We start from the raw sequence: 19,291 nt of genomic DNA on the forward strand, positions 1-19,291 counted from the left end.
TATTTCAGTTTAGTCCTAAGATTATTCACAGAATGGTTTGGTTTTGAAGGGACCTTATAGATCATCTTGTTCAAACCCCCTGCTATGGGCAGGGACACCTTCCAGTAGATCAGGTTTCTCAGAGTCCCATCCAACCTGGCCTTGAACACTTCCAGGTCACCAAGATGAGACTGACTAATCTGTAGTTCCTGATATCTTTCTTTTTTCTTTTTCTAAAAATGAGGGTTATGCTTCCCCTTTTTTAGTCAGTGGTAACTTCACTGGACCACCACAACTTCTCAAATACGATGTATATTGGCTTACCCTCTCCCCCCACCTCAGGACCCACAGATGGCTCCCATCAGGTTCTATGGGCTTGGTCACACCTTCAGGTACCTTAGATGGTCTGAAACCTCATCTTCTCCAACAGTGGGCAGTTCTTCATTCTCCCAGTCCTGCTGACTTCCTCTTTGCATCACTCCTGACTTTGGAGGAAGTGACCTTTGAATATTGACCACCTTTCTCAGGCTTCTCTTCCCTCCAGGACTTTCTCCCATGGCACTCTATCAAGCAGATCCCTGAACAGGCCAAAATCTGCTCTGCTAAGTACAGGGTTTTGAGCTTGCTGTGTATCCTAATCACCACCCTGAGGATCTCAAACTCCACCACTTCATGGTCACTGCAGCCCAGGCTGCCCTGGAGATTCACATTCCCCACCAGATCCTACTGTTGGGCATCTCTTGCTTTCCCTGGCATCAAACGGGCAGGACTGGAAAGGACCAGTCCTTACCAGAGATTTCCCTCCCCTGGCACCCTTACTTTAAAGCTTTCTTCACCAGCTGGGCAAGCCCCTGACCAAAGATGCTCTTCCCTTTCTCTGCCAGGTGGACCCCATCAGTAGCCCAGGTTTCTCAAAGTGGGAGCCATGGTATAAGCAGCCAACCCCTGGCTGTGGCTCCAGTTCTGTGACCATTTCTTGAGTCACCAGGTTCAACTGGCCCTTTCAAGCCCCTTCCCTTTGACCAGTAGAACTGATGAAAAAATAACTGCTGCCCAGAGCCCTCAGTCTCCCTGCTCTGAAGTCCTTCTTGATACCTCGTTACAGCATTAGCTTGATACCCCTGTACTCAGTCTGTTACAGAAGCCTTTCATGAAGGCATCCTGAAGGCTTCAACATGCAAGGTGATTAAAAAAACTACAAAAAAATAAAGAGAAGAGCAGATCATTGTCAGACAAGCACAGGGATAGAAGGAGCTCACCTGCCTGAAAATCAGTGCTGCTGCTCCAGTCAAAAGAGGTAACTGATTATCATTATAGGCACAGGACAAATACACAGGAAATATTTATTTATATTCATTCTTCCTGTTTACTTTTTTTCTGTGTAGATTTGCTCAGTCTAATTCCTCAGTTGGGTTGATACAGTAGCAATTCAGAATTTTTTTCTGGGAATTTGTTATGGGTACCTTCCATGCTCCTCACTGACAATGTAAAATGCAATAAACCCAACCTGCTACCTGAGTGGTGGTCAGCTCAGGTGCTAGATAGGGACAGGACACAAAGAAGCCTTATTACAGAGTTATTCAGTATTACAAAGTTTTTCAACACTAGTCCCTTTCACAGAGTTAAGGTTCTTAGACTGAAGACCCAAAGACAGTCTTTGTGCTCTGAATTTCTCTATTTACCTGGTAAAACAGTGACCACATTTTGCTGCTTGACAAACTGCGGGACAAAGTTCTACCTCACTTCTTTTTTCTCAAACATGAAGTGCATGATGTAAATGCAGGCCTGTGACACGTGTACATGACATCTCTGTCACAACATACCCTCAGTCCAAGACGCCCAGTGATGCTCAGAAGGGACCAAAGTTTTCCTGTGTCCTTGCTGAGGTGCTCCTTGGTCATACAGCAGATGAGTGGTGCTGGTAGCCTGTACTTTGCCATGTGATTACCAATGATAATTACTAATAAATAACCCCTTCACATAGCAAAGTCCAAGCCACATTGTGAATAACTGGGGTTACAGTAAGCTGCCCCTATGGGCAAATTTTTATATAATTGTCCACTATGGGTACATGTTCACACAGCTTCCAAACTGTCTTTCAAATTAAGCTAAACCACTCAGACATGTGGCAGCTCATTCAAACCCTGGCAAACTGTCTCAAGACCCACAGAAAGCTTGGTCAGAATTTGAGTTAAAACCAAAAGAACTGATGTAATGCTACTTTTAAGAAATAGTTCCTGCCTCCCCTTGTCTAGGCAGCAATGTGTGCAGCCATGTCATTAGAAAGGCAGAATTTGTCATTAAAGCCTTTGTGCTGCCCTTTTCCACGAAACCCTAAGCTAGGAGGCAGCAAGAATAATCAATGAGTTGTGCTTAAGGCCTGTAAGCCCAGAATCCTTCTACATAATAACACAACTCAATATTCATCACTATCTAATCTGCCATTCAGTCTTCAGCATAACTGCATGTATTTCTCCAGAATGCTCAATAAAACATCCTTAATTATACAGGCTTTTCTGTATATTTTCTAATTTAACTACAACTTACAGTATTTCTTTTTAACCTGTGGGTCATGTTCTTTGAAATGAATCTGAACTTTAACCTCTTACTGTCATCAGCCACCTGCTGAACTATCTTCTATTACCCAACAAGTTTTTGTGTAGAAAATACTGTGATTTATGTACTATAATACAACCCTCTATTTAGTTACAGATAAAATCTTATGAAATCTTTTCTGGGAAAACTGAAATTTTCCTGGCTTGACTCAGTTTAAAAGTATACACATAAAATAAAAAATAAAATAATCTTGTTTTGTTATATGGCATAAAGAGAAAGTTATTTATTACATTTTGTAGTTGGGCTGTATCTTGTCATGTTATCTTGTCATTAAGAGTTTCAAAGATGTAATGTTTTTTGTAAAGGCCAAACTCCTGCATACTCATAGTTATGCAAGAGTAAAATCTTTCCAGATTAATAGGAAAATATCCAGCACTCATATTCACAAAGAAAATATGAAAACTCAGATTAGCCACATATTGAAGGCTTGCAAGTTAGAAATATTAAGATAACAACAATCCAATACTTGTTGTTTTCTAAAAGTATCACTATTTTTAAGAAAAACTGTTCAAGGTGTGGCATTAGCAAACATGAAACCTTGCTCCATTTTTTCTTCATGAAAGTATCAGAAGTGTTTGAACTCTGCATTGGAAACAGATTGTGCAAGCCATCCCCAGCACGTAGAACCTAGTTTTGAAGCATGAAGAAACAGGTTTGGAATCAGCAGGGAAATGGTACTGAAATATCTCTAGGTAGGAACAGGCAGGGAAACATTTCATCATGTTCTGTAACTTTCAGGTCCAGCTGTTTGTGGCACGTGCAGCAGCGCTCGTAAGGAAAACCCTTTCCAACTTTCATTTACACAATATGTGTGGCAGGCCAGGAGAGTCATATCCAGGCAGCATCTACTGCAGGCAGAGGAAGAACTATGCAGAAAAGACAAAAGCACCATAGAACTTTGCCCACATGTTTCCCAGGCTGCAGCAGGTTAGAAACATTCCAGTCTTGCCACCGTGTTCAGGACACAATTGATAATCACCAGGAAACACAGCTAAAGGTATGCATGGGTGTAAGTCTGTGCTGGCAACATTGAGTGGTGCTCAATGTGTGCATCTCCACAAGGCACATCAACATAAAGCTCTCATAAATCTTGATTACAGTGGAAATAAGGAGTAATTTCACATCCATGTGGGCTGGCTGGCAATCCACCAACAGCCTTCATGCACTGCTTTCTGTCCCACCCACACAGCAGTCACCAGATCAGCTGCTCTCCTGCTCTGGAGTCCCTCCTCTGGGCTATGAGGAGCTGCCTGCTGTGGGTACTCGTGCCAGCTCATGCCACACACAAAGCACTAGATGGCCCTTGCAGTCTATCCCTGTGCCCCACACACTCATCATGTTTATCACTGGACCCTCTGGGTGGCCTGGGACAAGTGTCTTCCAGCACAACAGGAGGATGATGGATGTGCTGGTGTTCAGTCAGAAAAACCATAGCATGCCAGAAAGGCATTGCTGCAGTCATGGCTGGATGTGGCCAGAGGTTCCCAAAGGCATCTGGGGGTCCCATTAGGACCAGGGGTTCAAAGTTCTACAAATGGGTTAAAAAAGAAGCATTAATGTTTTCTTTGGCCCATAGAATATTGGCTGAAGGGGTTGAAGGGGCCCCAGATCTAATGATTCACTAAAGGTGGACAGCAGCTCCCCTGGCTGTGGACAGGCTCTTCTGGAGTGGGAATGAGGGCTCTCTGCTGTAGAAAGAGTGGTTTTCCAGCTGCTCCACCTAAGCCTGTCAGCTGGTGAGGGATGGGTCTCTGGCTGGTAATCCCACCCCACTGCTCTGGCTGGGGAGCGGCTCCTTCATCTCATTCTTGGTTGACTTCATGGCAGCCCTTGCACAATCCCTGGAACTACTGCCAGGCATCTCTGTTATGTGAACACCCTCAGAGCTCTTATGTACTCAGTTTGAAACAGACTTCAAAGATGACTTGCTTCTAGTCTTCAAAAGAAAGTTCTACTGCCCCAGAGGGGAAGCATTCCCTGGCTTCCCTCTTGCCCAGCTTTCCCTTTCCTCCACCCCACTGCTGGCTTTTTGCTCTGCTGAGGAGCAGCTGCCCTTGCTGAGCCTTTAACCTCACCCCATCAGTGTGAGAGAGGAGTGGTGTTCCCTCCTTCCCCAGTCCCTTCCCCAGTGCAGGGCCTGGGCAGAGCAGCAGGGTGCACTGGAAGTGCCCTCAATCCAGGAGCCCTGCAGGACACCCCGGGATTGCTGCTGGCCTCGGTCCGGCTCCTTCCTCCTTCACTGGGGCCAGAAGGACATGGTGTTTGGGGAAGCCAGGCTGGCAGCTCTGCTTCCAAAACAGCACAAATGCTTAAGCTGCAACAGATCAGAGGAACTCACCTGTTTTCTCAACAAAGCCAATTCTCACCCATTTTATCACAAATCTCCTAAGAACTGGGCTTCACCCTGCCCTAGGAATTCCAGTTCTGTGGAGGTAAATAAAGGAGACATATAGACATATACTTTTTTTTTTTTTTTAAGAAAATAAATTAAAAGGATCTTATTTTTAGTTTCACAGCCAGAGAATAAAGCCTGGAAATATGAACCACAGGTAAGGCCAAATGCAAAGCAGTGCTGTGGGTAGGTACTGCCTGTGCTGTGTGGCAGCTCCCTGTTCTGGGACCTTGACCAGCACCTCCTCTTGAGAAAGACGTACCAAGGTGTAAACAGTTGTGCTCAAAACTCCATGAATAAACAGAAGCACAAGAGGAAAAAACCCAAAATTCCAAAATTTTCAATTTCCAAAACACATGACCTCCCCTTATTTCACCTTGGAAGGACAGAGTTGGGAGCATGTCCCTCTGTCTCTTGTCTTCAGACTCTGTGTTCTGTCAACAGACAGCCAGTGTCAGTGATCCCTGCAGTGGAAACCTGTCTGAAAGGGAGCTCTGACAGCCTCAGATCTGCTCTCCCTGGAAGCTCTTCTGGGCTAACCTCTTCAAAGTGCAGGAGGGACACACCATCTGCCTGCTGGATCAGAGGAAGAGTGCATGAGATTTAATTAAGATGATTTTGCCCTCCAGTCAGGCTGTTTAAAAATTAATTTTAGTTCTCCTACCTCTTCCGTCAGACTTGTAAGCTAGAGGAGCAATGTACCCTGAAGTATTGATTCTGCCTCTCAGATGGCAGTGACCTACATTCATGGGTGCTCAGCCCAGGACTCCTGCTGTGCCACCACTCTGCAGACTGGAGGAATGATCAAGGTGCTGGTTTGGATTAGAGGCAGAGGCAACATTAATCCTTTACTTTCTTTTAAATGCACCATGATTCATTATCTCAGGCAGGATCCCATATCAGGTGCATTAGGAAAGCTTTGTGAGAGACAAGCTGAGGTTGTTTGATCAAAGCTCTGCCCTAGGCAACATGAGAGCTCTTCCCAGCCTACTACAGCTGGTTTCTGTACAGGCAGACAGCACTTTGAGTGCTGGAATTGACTGCAAGGAAACTTCAATGTGTTTCATTCTTTTACCATTTTCCCCCCCTCAGCTTATCAGTCATGTCAGTCCTACTAAACAAGGAGTAACTAAAGGCCAAATTCAATTCATCTTTGATTTGCACCTGCAAATCTTACATCATCCTCACTGCAGGCTTCATAAGTGTGGCAGAGTATTCAGCTAGGAAAATGTCAGCCTGGAAGAGATAAAGTCATGAAACTCTTGGGAAATGCCATGGTTACTGAGCCTTGCCCACAGCAGTGCTGCTCCAATTAAGTAATGCAGTGTGCAAACTGTGGGGAAAAGAATTTGAGAAGGAATTAAGGATTTGTGAATAATTTTGACTTCAAATCTCACCAATTAAATATGCAGTGTATTGCATAGTCAGTCACTCCCAAGAGCAACTAAGCACCTGAAAATTATATTCATATAAAACAAAACTGTTAAGTGCCTTCACAACATTAGGGGCCATGAATACAGTCACTATTTTATGTGTTATGCCTGAAAGTAATGACAATTTCTTAGCCCACTAATGGCAAAAGGAGTTGCACATGTCATCACTGGAACTCACTGACTATCAATAATCTTTACAGGAAATTACTGTAGAGGAAGCAAGCCTGGAATGGCAGCAAACCTTGGCTATGCTCTGCTGATAGGAGTCTGCAAACTCAGCAGCAACGTGGCCTCTTTCAAGTTCCTCTGTAATAATCTAATCAGGGTCATTAAGGAAACCTTTTCAGAACAGCTGAGTGCCTGCTGACTGGTGACTGAGCTTCATGGTTCAAACATTTGCTTTGTTTAGTTTCCCTGACATGCTCTGTGTTTCACCAGCAACAAATTTGGCTCCACTGCTCAACATGGTGTTCAACTCAGCATTTCATTCCTGCCAGAAGCCCACAAGACTGGAGCTCTAGCAGCACTTTCCAAACAGCATTTCTGAGGCTTAGCATTACATGTGGAACAGGAAACCTGAAAAAGAGACAATACACAAAACCTTGTGTATTTGTGCTGAATCTGGTGCTCAGACAGCTGCAGCACCATCTGGTTGAGCTAAAGAAGCAAGACAGAAGATGAAGAACTCTCCCAGGTCTGGAGTATTCTCGAATGCTCATGGAGTGCATTTCTGGTGAAACTCTCAGCCTGAAAGCTCTCCATGGCACGCAGCAGAGTTCTTACCTGAGCCACTGTGGGTGAGGACTCATCTTCAAGGGCAACAAAGCAAATAGTTTCTGCTCATACACGCCTCATTCTTCAGGAGAGCGTGTAGCCGTGCCTCTTCTGCCTCTACCCACAAGGAATCAAAAAAGCCTTGAAAAGATTGTGACAGTCAGATAGGATTAAAGCACAAGCCCAGATAGATGGTAGCCAGCCTAAGACCTGTTTGGGCAGGTGGGTGCAGACAGCAGAGGTCTGCTGGCCATGCTCTGGGCTGGAGGCAGCCCTGCACTGCATTTCATGCAGCCCAGCATGGTGTTCTGCCTGGCACTGCATAAGGCAGGGCAGCTCCTGAGGAAGGAGTGAGTGCCTCTCAGGGTGGGCAGTACTGACTAAAATGTGCTTTCATGGGTGCTGGGGAAGGGCAGCTCAGGTCTGTCTGTACTTGCTCCCAACAAATGCAGGAAAAGAGCCGGAGAGACTCGTCCTTCATGGCTCCAGGTCTTCAGTGCTTTCCTCCCAAGCTCTCTGAGCAGCAGAGCTCAGCAGGGTGGCTGTGTTGTCCATGAAAGCCCAGGGTGCTGCAGTCTCCTGATTCCAGCAGCACAGGAGTTCCCACTTTCCTGCTGGCCAGGAGGGACAGGTTTGGCACCACTCATCACAAGCCATAGATGCCATCAAGCAGCACCCTGTGCCAAACAGGCACCTTCTGCTGGAGCACCCCAGCACCCATCAAAGTAAAACCTGTCCTGGCTTCATTAGAGGCTGAATTCTTCCAGCTTCTGCATCTCATTTATGTCCCTTGCAGCAGCATAAGGCTCTGAATTAGCAAAGTAAACACACATCTTGAAGCACAGCTTTAAACAAACTGAACCAAAACACTTTGCACATGGCCTTACACTCACTGCAGACTAGGCAGGTGTTTAGTGATACAGCCTTAAGCTGTCCTAGGTAAGAACATGATTTGGGCCCATCTGGTTTGTCTCTAAGATGCCCTTGAGAACTCCAAACTCCCCTGGAAATTTGGACAGGCAAAATAGGAGTGAAAGTCAAGAGAGTGAGAAGATTTTTTAGGGAATAACCCTTTTTTGGAGGGGAAGGAGTTGGAAAGTTTGGAGCCCATGCCAGTGCACTAAGCTCTGTTTTCCCAGAGGCACTCAAAGGGGCAGAAGAGTGCCTTGATGGCATCCCAGCTCACACCAGAACAGCTCCATCCTTGCCCAGTGTCAGAGCAGGGGAGAGGGTCTCAGGAAATTGACAGTACCACATCAGATCAGTTACAGGAACATCCATCAGGCTCATTTTTTAGAAACAGATACTTTTTAATACCTTTAAAACTGATGTTTGCCACTGGTTGGCTTTTTGGTTTGTTTTTTTTTTTTTTTTTTTCCTGGTTGCTAATTAAATCCTCTGCCAGAGAGAAGCAGCTTTCAGCCCATGACTTGAAAGAGGAATTGAACCTCCCTTCAGAAGTCCCTGGAAAGAAGTCCTTACAAAGGAAGTGCAGTCATTCTCCCAGGCCAGATTACCTTGCCTCGACTTTCATCTTGGTGTGAAATACATTATTCACTCTTTTTTTCACCCGTAATATTTTAAGCCAGACTCTAATAAACAGAGTCCTCATCCTCTGATGCTCAGCAATGAGCCACATGGCACATACATAAGGGAACATTGGCAATTAGACAGGAGCTGAATTCTCTGTAACATGATTACAGTACAAAAATAGGCCAGCAAGAGACTGCAACAACACCTCCTTGTATGCTCATTTTGCACTAGAAAGGATATGGCAATTTTCAGAATTTTGCTTCTGTGGCTGCCAATTCATTTATAAAGGGATTTTGGTGGAATAGCAGAGCTGAGACAAGGCATGCTGTTATTTAAGAACAGATTATATGTATGGGTTACCTAGAAGTACTCCAAAGGACACTATAAAAGGCAATTGTGTGTTTCTGATGAAAACTGAGGGCTAGGATTAAAAGAGTATTATTTGTTTTTCACAAGTATGAGCTGTGTAAGTTTTAAATCAACCTGGCTTTGCAGGTGCAAAGCGATGCTGGGAAGTATTTGCTCAGTGCAGGAGTGCCCTGTTCCTGTGAGTGTACATCCAGCAGAACCCAGCTTTACCACTACCAGCTGCTGCACCCTAGCACCTTGCTTTAGTACCTTGCCAGCTGCTGCATTTTAGTTGTGCAGACATTACTCCTTGAGTCTTTTCCTCCAAGTGTTTGGATCTATAAAAAAAGCAGATGTATTAGACAGGACCCACCTCACTCCCCCTCCTCTAGCACTTGCCATCAGAGGCAGTGCCCCGGATGTCTCAGTGCTGCATCCATCCCAGCAGGGACAGAAAATGGGACAAAAGGGTGGGAAGGAAGACTTAGTGCAACCCATATAATAAAGATAGAGATCTCCAAACACACCAGCACAGCAAACACCTGATAACTGATAAAAAAAGTATCTCATAAACGTGATGTATTTATAGCACACTGTGGCTACAATTGAAGAGAACATTTTAACCGAGAACAAGAATATTGGAATTACTGAATGCATTTTTTTAGTTGCTTTAAATATTAAATAGACTGAGTTTGCTTCAATATCATATTACTTAAGGTAAGAATAAATTCTAATTCCCAAAGACTCAAGTCTTTATGAAAAGCATTATGAATCTGATCTATTTGAAATTAAACTCTAAAATCCAACAAATATGAACTCTCTTTCAAAGACATTTCAATCTAAATTACTTTTATAACAATTTTTTTTTCATGCTAGAGTTGATCAATAAATGAGTGGGTTTGGATTTTTGTGTTATCCTAGAAATGCTTTGTCAGAGACATCTTGTCTTTGTATATTTGATGACAACAAAAGAAAACTAATGTACTATTGCACAATTACTTTAATTCCAAGACAGGTTTCATTATTCTCTTTTTCTAACATCTGGCTCCTCCCATGGACTCTCCTGGACTGTTTTTTTCCCAGAGCTCATCCCAGCCTGGTGTTTACTGGGAGCCCAGCCCCAGGACCCAGCTGGCTCCTCAGCTCTGCATCAGCCACCATCACAATCTCTTTCTCCCTTTTTAAATTACCTGTTTAAAACCAGATTGTTCAGACACATCAGACTTGCACTGAGTCAGTGCAGTATTTTTGAAAAGTCAATGTTATGCTCTCAGAGATGGTATCACATTAGGTTAAAGACACTAATTTAAAAAATACAAAGCAGGTGCAGTAGAATGTGCTATAATCAGAAATAATACAGAGACCAGTGTTAAGAAGTTCTTCCAGATACTCCCCACCTAATAGAAAATTTCACCTGTGGGAAGTCTTTGAACACATTTGCTCTGAGTATTTCCTGAGTCCTTTTAGCTCCCATGATGCAAGTCTTACTGTTCCCTCTCTTCTGGGGATACCTAACCCTTGGGCAGAGGCTCAGACTTTGACACTTCACATCAAACCCATGGCACCAGTGCTCCTGATCAGAAAGCAGGAATGCTCTCCAAAGAGTGGACACCAAAGCATTTCTTGTCAAAAAAGGTGAAACTGAAGGGCAGCCTCAGCTTTCAGCTCACCTTCTTCACTACCATAGTTTGATGCATCACCCTCAGCCTGGTCCTACAGCCTGCCCAGAGACCCCCAGAAATGAATTTCTCTTTGCTCATGTCCTGGGCTTCACTCTCTGCCAGTGCTCTCCCTCTGAGTGGCTGCAGTGGCTGCAAGGGAGGCACAGGGGACTGGACTCCAGCCATCCTTGAGAATCTGAATCTCAAGTGACCACCATCTCCACTGCACAATCCAGGTCCTGTACCACACAGAACCTCACCACCCCCTGCCACACAGCTGGAAAGGGGCTGGACACAAAGACACAAACCAGCTCTGGGTCAAGGCTGCTAAGAAGCCAACCATTGCCCTCACACTCCCTAAGGAAAAACTCACTCTCTGCTAGGCCATTGTGACTTGCTTGCTGATTATTTGTGGCTGATGCTCTGTGCATAACTGTGTCTTACAAAAACCTTAACAACAACCTTTGGGAGTGATGCTGCTGCTGATGCTGCACTGCTGACATGGTCCTCTGGCTCGCTGCTTGGTGTAAAAGCCCCAGCAAGGGGTGGCAGCTCTTGTCACCTTCCTGTCATCAATTAGGCTCACACCGAAGTGGGTGGCACAAAAAAGGAGAAACCTCACAGCAGCCTTTGATGCCAGCCTGACCTAGGAATGAAATACTTGTTTTAACTTGAAAATGCACAGCATCCACCCCAGCTTTCCTGCTCCATCACAGAAACAAGGGTTGGGAAAGGACTCCCAGAGCACATGCAGGCAGGTCCTGACTGCTTTATGAATGACTCATCAGGAACATTGTAAACTGAAAGTAAATGCAACATGTTTTATTTCAGATTGGAATAAATTACAACTGTAAAGCATATTTTATTGCTTTATAAATTGTCTGCTCTTAAAAGGCATTAATATCAAACATAAACAAAACAAAGACACATTTGATTAACAGTTCAGTTCTCCTAAGCTTCATGAACAGCTCAGTAGGGGGATTTCTTTATATGATTGGCTCAGAAATTTGACTTTGACATGCATTATCACCATTCATAAGTTTGAGTGGACTGCAGATGTGTTCATTTGCTTTAAGATATTATTTTCTCTAAAATATCCCATTTAATACCCAGTCCTTCATTCCCTACTCAAATACAAATGCCACTGCTTTTGAAAAATTCCTTTAAACATATGTGGGGTTTTCTGTCCCTGCAGAAGGAGGACTTCCAAGTCCAAACCAGGAATGAGTCTGACCCCAAAACTAAGTAAAAAAACCAAAGTCCTCCCAGGTTAAAATAGTGAAATCCCACGCACAAAAGCTGTGTCCTTTCATTCTGAACATTCTTGCAAAAACACTCTGCATTATCTGAACACACTGAAGAGAAGAACTCATATTTTTGTTGTACAGATGCTACCTGCCTGAAGCAGGTATGAATTTTGCCCATCACCTGTGCAGACTTCTAGGTGCAAACAGCCCCAGGCAATCCAGTGTGCCCTGAGCCCAGGGGAGTGAGAGGGTGCTCACAGGGCTGGGTGTGCTCAGTACTGGGCAGAACCCAGCCCTGAATGCACGTGACAGGGTCTGGCTAGCTCCAGATAGGTATGACAGGCAGAAAGGAAGGGCAAAAAGTCACCTCCTCGGCCTCCTGAGGAGCCACAGCTCCTCAACACCAAAAAGGGAATGAACATTCATAAGTAGCTCTCATTGCACCACAAGAAAGCTTCCACCAAGGTATCCTGTCCCACTCTGACCCTCTTGCACGGCCAGGGCCAGGTGCTCCCCATGCCCTGGCTCCAGAACAGTTCTCCATGAGCCATTCCTGAGCAGGGAGCATGCACCTCTGCTAGGCTGGGCCCAAAGCAGCACAAAATGAGCTGGACTATGCCCTGTAAAACTCTCCAGAAACAGAAACGGAGACTCCAATCTCAACTAGCCCTTGGAACAACACAGAAAGTTTGCAGAAAATACCTGCAGGGCAGCTCCTCTTCCTGCCACAAAACTAACTTGAAATATAACGAGGCCCTAGTAGAGAAATTCCTCCTAAAACCAGCTAGGTATCACTCAGGAAGTTCCTGTTTAGAGAAGTGTTTCTTCTCAGAGCAGCCTCTAATGTTCTTGCCATGCCTACAGGAACACAAATAGCTGAGTGAGATGCTGGAGTATTTTACACCATACAGCTCAAAGGGAATGGTTGTCTATTACCAAGAAATAAATGTTGAACTTCAAAGAAAATACTACTAGATTGATCCAGGTCTGATTTCCGTTTTCATCAAAATTTCCTAACATTAAAATTCATAACGTCAAAATTTCAGTAACATATATAAATTTTGTATGTTTTATGCATAATCTCATTTAAAAAAAAAAACAGCAAACAAACTTTCTTCTACTAAGCATGGTTTCCTCAGAAGAGATTTGTTTTGTGCCATGAGGGATATCCAGCTTTGATCTCTGTAAGGCATACAGCAGATTTCAGGTGCTGCCTTTAATGGCTCCCAGCAAGTCAAACACAGGGGCAGAGCTTTGGTGGGATATGTGGAGCTGTGCCAAACTGGGCCAGTTCTTCAGCATCTTTCAGTATCCCACTCATTCAGGGAGTGGATAACCCTGGTTTAGTTCCCAGCCACATGTTAAAGTGCTTAATGGAGAGGTGGGGTACAGCAATGCCCCTTCCTCCACCTCAGGTCCTGGCTTGGGAAAGGCTTGTGGAAAGTGGCTTTGGGGCTGCCTTGTGCTAGCAGGATGCTCTGCAGCTGGGACAAGGGGATGTGCATGGTGTGCCCTGATTCATCTCATCTTAGAGAAACATCAATCAGAACCTGCAAGCTTTTACACTCATCAGTCATCTCGGTTATGCTCACTGAGAACAGATTCTTGGCTGACTTCTTTTTTTCCTTAGCAGTTATGAATTTTGCTTTGAAGATGAGAAAGGGGAAAGCTCACCTTCAGGGAGAGGGACAAGCACAGACATTTGCAAATTAAAATGCATACACTTGTCAGGCACCCCAGCAGTGACCTCCATCTGTGCTTTACGACACAACATCTTATTATCTTGAACCTTAACATTTCAGCCCTTTCAAAGGTTCCTAGGAGCATTCTTTTCTATATCAATGAGATGTCTCAGGGGGCTCTACAGAAAAAAAAACTAATGAAAGGAACCAACTGTTGTCACCAGGGTAAATTACAGGGTTACATTCAAGCTACAGACACTGGAGGGAGCAGACTTGCTCCATTTTCTGGTGCAAATGCCACACCAAGCAGTGAGCTGAGCACACTGAGAAAGAATATGGGCTAATGGTTAGTGCACTGGACTGGGATTTGGCAGATGGAGGCAATTCACCTTCCTCTTTTTCCTGATGCAATCAGAAAAAAAGAAACAGGTTATATTAACGTTAAGGTGCTCAAACATTTCCAGCTCAGCAAATGCCCCTAAAATATTTCTCCTCTCCAAACAGCTCTTAGCAGTTTATGCACTGCCTCTCTCAGACTAAGAACAACAGACAGAAATCTTCCAAGGAATCACACATTTCTAGGAAAAAAAAAAAATCAACAAACTTCAGGATTGCTACATCTCGGCTAAGGCTCATTTGCCCATCTGCAAAGCTTCTTTGCCCTCCTGATGTTCACTCCTGAGCTGCCCCTTTGCCATGCACTTTGCACTCAGAGAGAACAGGACCTCCTAAATACATTCACATCTTTATTTCTAATTTTCCAGCTTTTACATTCAGCAAGGCACTCAGGCCAGCACTGTCTCAGGGTCTCAGGCAGTTCTGTTAAAGCACCTTCTGACTGACTGGGGACCTGAACTGAAAAGCTGATGGGACAATCAGTGAGTGCATCTGAAAGCAAGGCTGTTAACCAGTGCATTTGCTCACAGGGAGGGCAATGTTCAGTCACTCCACCAAAATATGGCAGGTGTATTCATTAGTGGTTACCAAATGCTCTAACTTTTCACAGACCTTTTTAAGTGCTGAGCATTTCATTTGGCAGGATAGCCATGCCTGAGAATTCAGCATATTGTTAGAAACTGCCATTTCCTTCTCGTACAGTCCTTCCCACCACAAAGTGTCTCATGGAACAAACAAGTGTCTATACTGTGATTATGCCAATGGAGGAACTGGGTCAGACATAGATGCCAGCTGGATTGGACCCATAGAGAAGATGAATGATTTAGTCAAGCCAAAACTAAGTCACTTGATGCCAGGCCCAGTGCTCCATCAACACCAACAGAGGTTACTGAGTGAGGGACATAAATAATCCCCTGAAGGAATTGATGTATCATGAAGGGCAAAGAGCCTCTGAAGCTATGTGTAATGGCATAAAGCACAAGTATATTACATGTTTAGCTCTGTCCCTGCTTCTCTGTCACGAGGGCAGTGGCTTGCTCAGACAGTTGTCTTCTGGTCAGCCTATTACATTATTTCCTATGGAAATGCAGGTAAAGGCATGTATACTATTCAGCAGTAGAACAGAAATCTTGTTTTACATGGGCTGAGAGAATGTTTCTTATACCCAAATGAGATTTTTGCATGCATCTGCATGCTCACCCAGATACTGCCCCTGCTGTGCTCCATGCCTGAGTGTCATGCCCGGCTGCTCTGCGTAGCAGGCACGTCATACGCACACAGTGACTGGTACAAGAGCACATTCTGCAGGCCAAGGCTCAGGCCAAAATTCACCTATAAAACCTAAGAGTGTTGGTCGTTTCTTGCAGTGAATTGGGCTTTCACTAGGAATTAACATAAGCTTTAATACTAATCTCATACTCTGTGCACTTGCTTATTTTCTTTTCACAGTTCAACCACTTACCTCCCTAATACTAAAACACTGAAGTCTTACATAGCGTTCAGAGCATTATTTTCTGCTGGCTGTGTTTTGCTATGCTCTAAGCCTCTGTCACAATGCATGCAAAGGATAATGGCTGAATTTGTAATGCTTTTAACTAAAAAAATACTTTTAAAAACATAAACCATAAATTATTTATTCTTCTTTGTCCATTGTTTTAAGCACTGAATCTTCTCCCAGGATTTTACACAGTTCATTGAGTCTCTGCTGCATTTTAGGAATTCCTGCAAGCTGGGATTCCAGTCTCTGTTTTTCCTCACTCAGTGACAAACGGATAGCGGTGTCCAGCTGCTCGAAACGCCAGCCACCTTGTCCATCAAACTGCAGCAAGTGAGTGTGGTACTTCCTGCAGCAGAAATTGAAACATTAGTAATGGCTCAGGGAACAGATGCTTCCTTCTTGCATGCAAATTTGGATGTATGTGTCTCTTTTCAAAGGTGCCTCTAAGGAATTTGAGCTGTCCAGCTCTGGATCACTGGGTAAGACTTTTTTTTCAATGACTCATGATCCCAGGACACTCTTTCATAAGGGATTTGGGTATATCAAGCCTGTCACCAGGACTGCCCCAGGCCAATAGTGAAATTCAGCGGGTGCCAGCTGGAAGCAGCAACACTGGTGTGAGCTCCCAGCAGGGGCAATCATTGCCTCTGCAGCCCAGGCTCGGAGCCCCTCGCCTGCAGGGATGCTGGCAGGAGTGGGCAGCAGGGCCGTGGAAGGCCCACTCATCACCTGCTGTCCCTCTTACTGCCTCCTTCTTAGAAACATTGTGGCTACAGTTGCCTTCACTACAACTTTATCAGATGCCTCTTTCCCCAGGAGCAACAACAGCAGCATCAGACAAGGTTCATTTCTCCCTCAGGGATTCTAGTCCCAGTTTTTTTTATTTACCTCCCTTTCTGATAGATGTCTGACCTCCTTAGCAGCAAATACAGTGAGGCAGGCATGATACACCTGATCCTACTGATAAAACTCAAATTGTTCAAATTACACCTTAGTTTGTTCCCCTGTGTCTTGTAAGGTTGGCTAAAGGTAACTTTATTCCTAAAACATGGTTTAGTTTGCAAGGGGCCAAAATAAAAAAGTCTGTATAGGAGTAACAGATCTTTCAGTGAGTATCAGGGTGTGTGCATTGAAAATATTCAAAGGTGTACATGTGGAGTTTGTCAGGACCTGACAAAACATTTTTCAGGAGGTGCCAGAGGAAGGGCACAGAGTTCCCTCAGAGCTGCCGGTATGACTGTGTAATTTATCACTATAAATTATAGGAGGTAAAACGCATCATAAAACACTGACTGTAAATCTCATCCAGGGAATGTGAGAGTTTTAATAAACTCAATGGCTTATGACAAGGGACTGAAAAGAGACTCATCTCCAGACTAATATTCACCACTTTTTTGCATATTATCCTTTGTGATATCAAATACTTAATCCATCCTTCTATTTTTCCACCACCAAATTCCCAAAAAATCAAGAAGCCAAATGCTGCAGATAGAGGACACAATTAATTAGTCAGGCATAGTATTCCTATGGAAGAATGAAGAATAGTTTAACCACTTGCCATGTTTCCCATCTTCTCCCTGCACTGGTAAACTCCCCCAGGACACCTCATATATCTAGTCACCTTTACAGAATAATCTGGTGATACCTGCTGTGGCTGTGGCATAGCCTAATTAATTACCTCTTAGACATCTGCATATTAGTAACTGAAACACATTAGAAAAATAAGAAAATAAGAGGCATGAATAAATACCTTTCAGAGAATGAAAAAAATCCATGTTAAATTAATTTACATCACTACTGTTGTAGACAACTTAACTTATCTTAGAATCTGTAGTAGATATTGACTAAACAACTGCCCCAGTACAAAGAATAAAGAGCAATCCACTGCTTGTCAAGAGAGCTAAAAGCAAGGACCATGATAAAGCCCTGAATATACTTACCAAAGAGAAGGTCTGTGTGTTATGGAAAGCAGGGATATCCCAGCAGCTTTTGCAGCTTGGAATATCTTTCCTTCAACATCAATGCTTACAGCACTCGTACATTCATCCAGCAATGCATATTTTGGCCTTTTAAAAGTAGATAAAGAATATTATTCTTCTAGGTTTTGGACAGTACTCCCATGTACAAGGTTTAATTGAAAGAAAAACAGGAAGTAGAGAGCTATTTTTGCCAGACAGCTGTCTCTTATTTACAGCTGGAAGCTGGCTAGAAACAACATGAAGTTTCCATGCATTATTCAGGTGAAAAGACAACTTCCAGGAAAAATGGGGTTTATTTCCTGTCCCATTTGAGTACACAGTGATCTAACTTCTGTGTCCTTGTCTGACCTAGTATTATTTTGTACTCATCAAGTCATGCAGTAGCTAAAGCCAACTTGAAGCTTCCTATCCACTGCTATGTAAGGACTGCGCTGCCTTTATGTGGTTGCAGTCCCCAAAATCAAAAAAGGTTAAGGAGCTTGGCTTTCAAACTCCAAGAGCTTCTTGCAACAGTCCATCACACTTTGGGAACATTTGTAGAAGGGAAGATGCTTGTGGCTGAGATCTTACAGAAGGAAATATCTGAAAAAGGTAATGCTATGATGCCAAAAGCAAAGCTTAAGAAGCATTATCCAAACCAAAGACAGAGCTTGAATGAATAAACAACAAGATTTAAGCAGGTCCTATGCTAGACAATGCTGCATATTGCATGCAGATTATAGTCTACCACTGCTCAAACTGTAACAGGATCTGCAAAGCTCCTTCTCATTTTCAAATGCTTCTTAAGGAATGAACCATAACACTTACTTGTGGTAAAACATCCGGGCCATGCCCATCCTTTGTTTTTCTCCTCCTGATAAGACATCTTTCCAATCCATGATAGCATCCCAGCCTTTTAAAAAAATGCAAACAAAATGAGTCAGGACAATATAAGTTTATGTAAGAAATGCAGCTTCAATTGCAGCACTTCTGCAATCTGTAACCAGAATCATAAAGAGCATTTCAACTGCAGAAGAGACAGCTCAGGCTACTGAATCACATAATCTGAAATACCTCAATGCCTATCCACTGGCAATCAACTGGAAAATGTCCCTTATATCATGACAAATTTGAAAGTGGAATTTAGACTTTTTGGTCATATAGATATTTTCAAAAAACTTTACTTACCACCTCTTTGAAAAAAACTCTTTGACTTGTATATAACTAGTAATTTTATTCTGTCATACTTGTTTCATGGAACAATTCTCTTTTTCTTGAAAGGTACGAGTGGAAATTTAAAAGTAAAGTAAAACAAATAAAACGTAAAAAATAAAGAGCAGTGTCAGACTGCACTCACTACTGTAGGCAAAGAAAACTGTCAGCAAACCCAACAGAAACACAACTGCAGACACAGGGATGTATCCATGAGCACAGACAGGCAGGAAAACTGCAATCAGGCAGGAGAATCTTCTACAAAAATTTCCGAGTACCTTGTATTTAAAAATAACCCACAACTGCTATAACATGGGGTAGCCTTATTTAATATTCTGCATGGTCTCTAACTGATTTATTTCTTTATCACTTTCAGGTACATGCAACGGAAGCATGAAGCATTTTAACTGTGATCTTACAGCAGACTGCTGTTCTGTGAGTACCTGGGCATGATTAATTCCTCCTACAGAAAAAGAAAAGTAACAAATTGCTTTACTGAAAATAAGTTTTCAGTCAAACAAACCAGATGGATAGAGTAGCAAAATAGATGAGTTTTCAAAAA

The 19,291-nt window shown here is 43.5% G+C and overlaps 1 protein-coding gene across 2 annotated transcripts in view; it reads right to left on the bottom strand.

The window, feature by feature from the left end:
• Window positions 1-11,537: 11,537 nt before the first annotated feature.
• Window positions 11,538-19,291, bottom strand: part of ABCD2 (ATP binding cassette subfamily D member 2) — a 43,668-nt gene continuing 35,914 nt past the window's right edge. For both annotated transcript variants that reach the window (XM_066550800.1, XM_066550799.1), the window contains exons 8-10: window positions 18,346-18,430; window positions 17,500-17,625; window positions 11,538-15,905 (exon numbers count right to left, since the gene is read on the bottom strand). In XM_066550800.1, the coding sequence (XP_066406897.1) occupies window positions 15,695-15,905; window positions 17,500-17,625; window positions 18,346-18,430 (422 nt within the window). In that variant the 3' untranslated portion in view covers window positions 11,538-15,694. The remainder of the gene's footprint in view (window positions 15,906-17,499; window positions 17,626-18,345; window positions 18,431-19,291) is intronic.

The sequence above is a fragment of the Molothrus aeneus genome, chromosome 5 (genome assembly GCF_037042795.1).
Source record: "Molothrus aeneus isolate 106 chromosome 5, BPBGC_Maene_1.0, whole genome shotgun sequence".
Lineage (NCBI taxonomy): Eukaryota > Metazoa > Chordata > Aves > Passeriformes > Icteridae > Molothrus > Molothrus aeneus.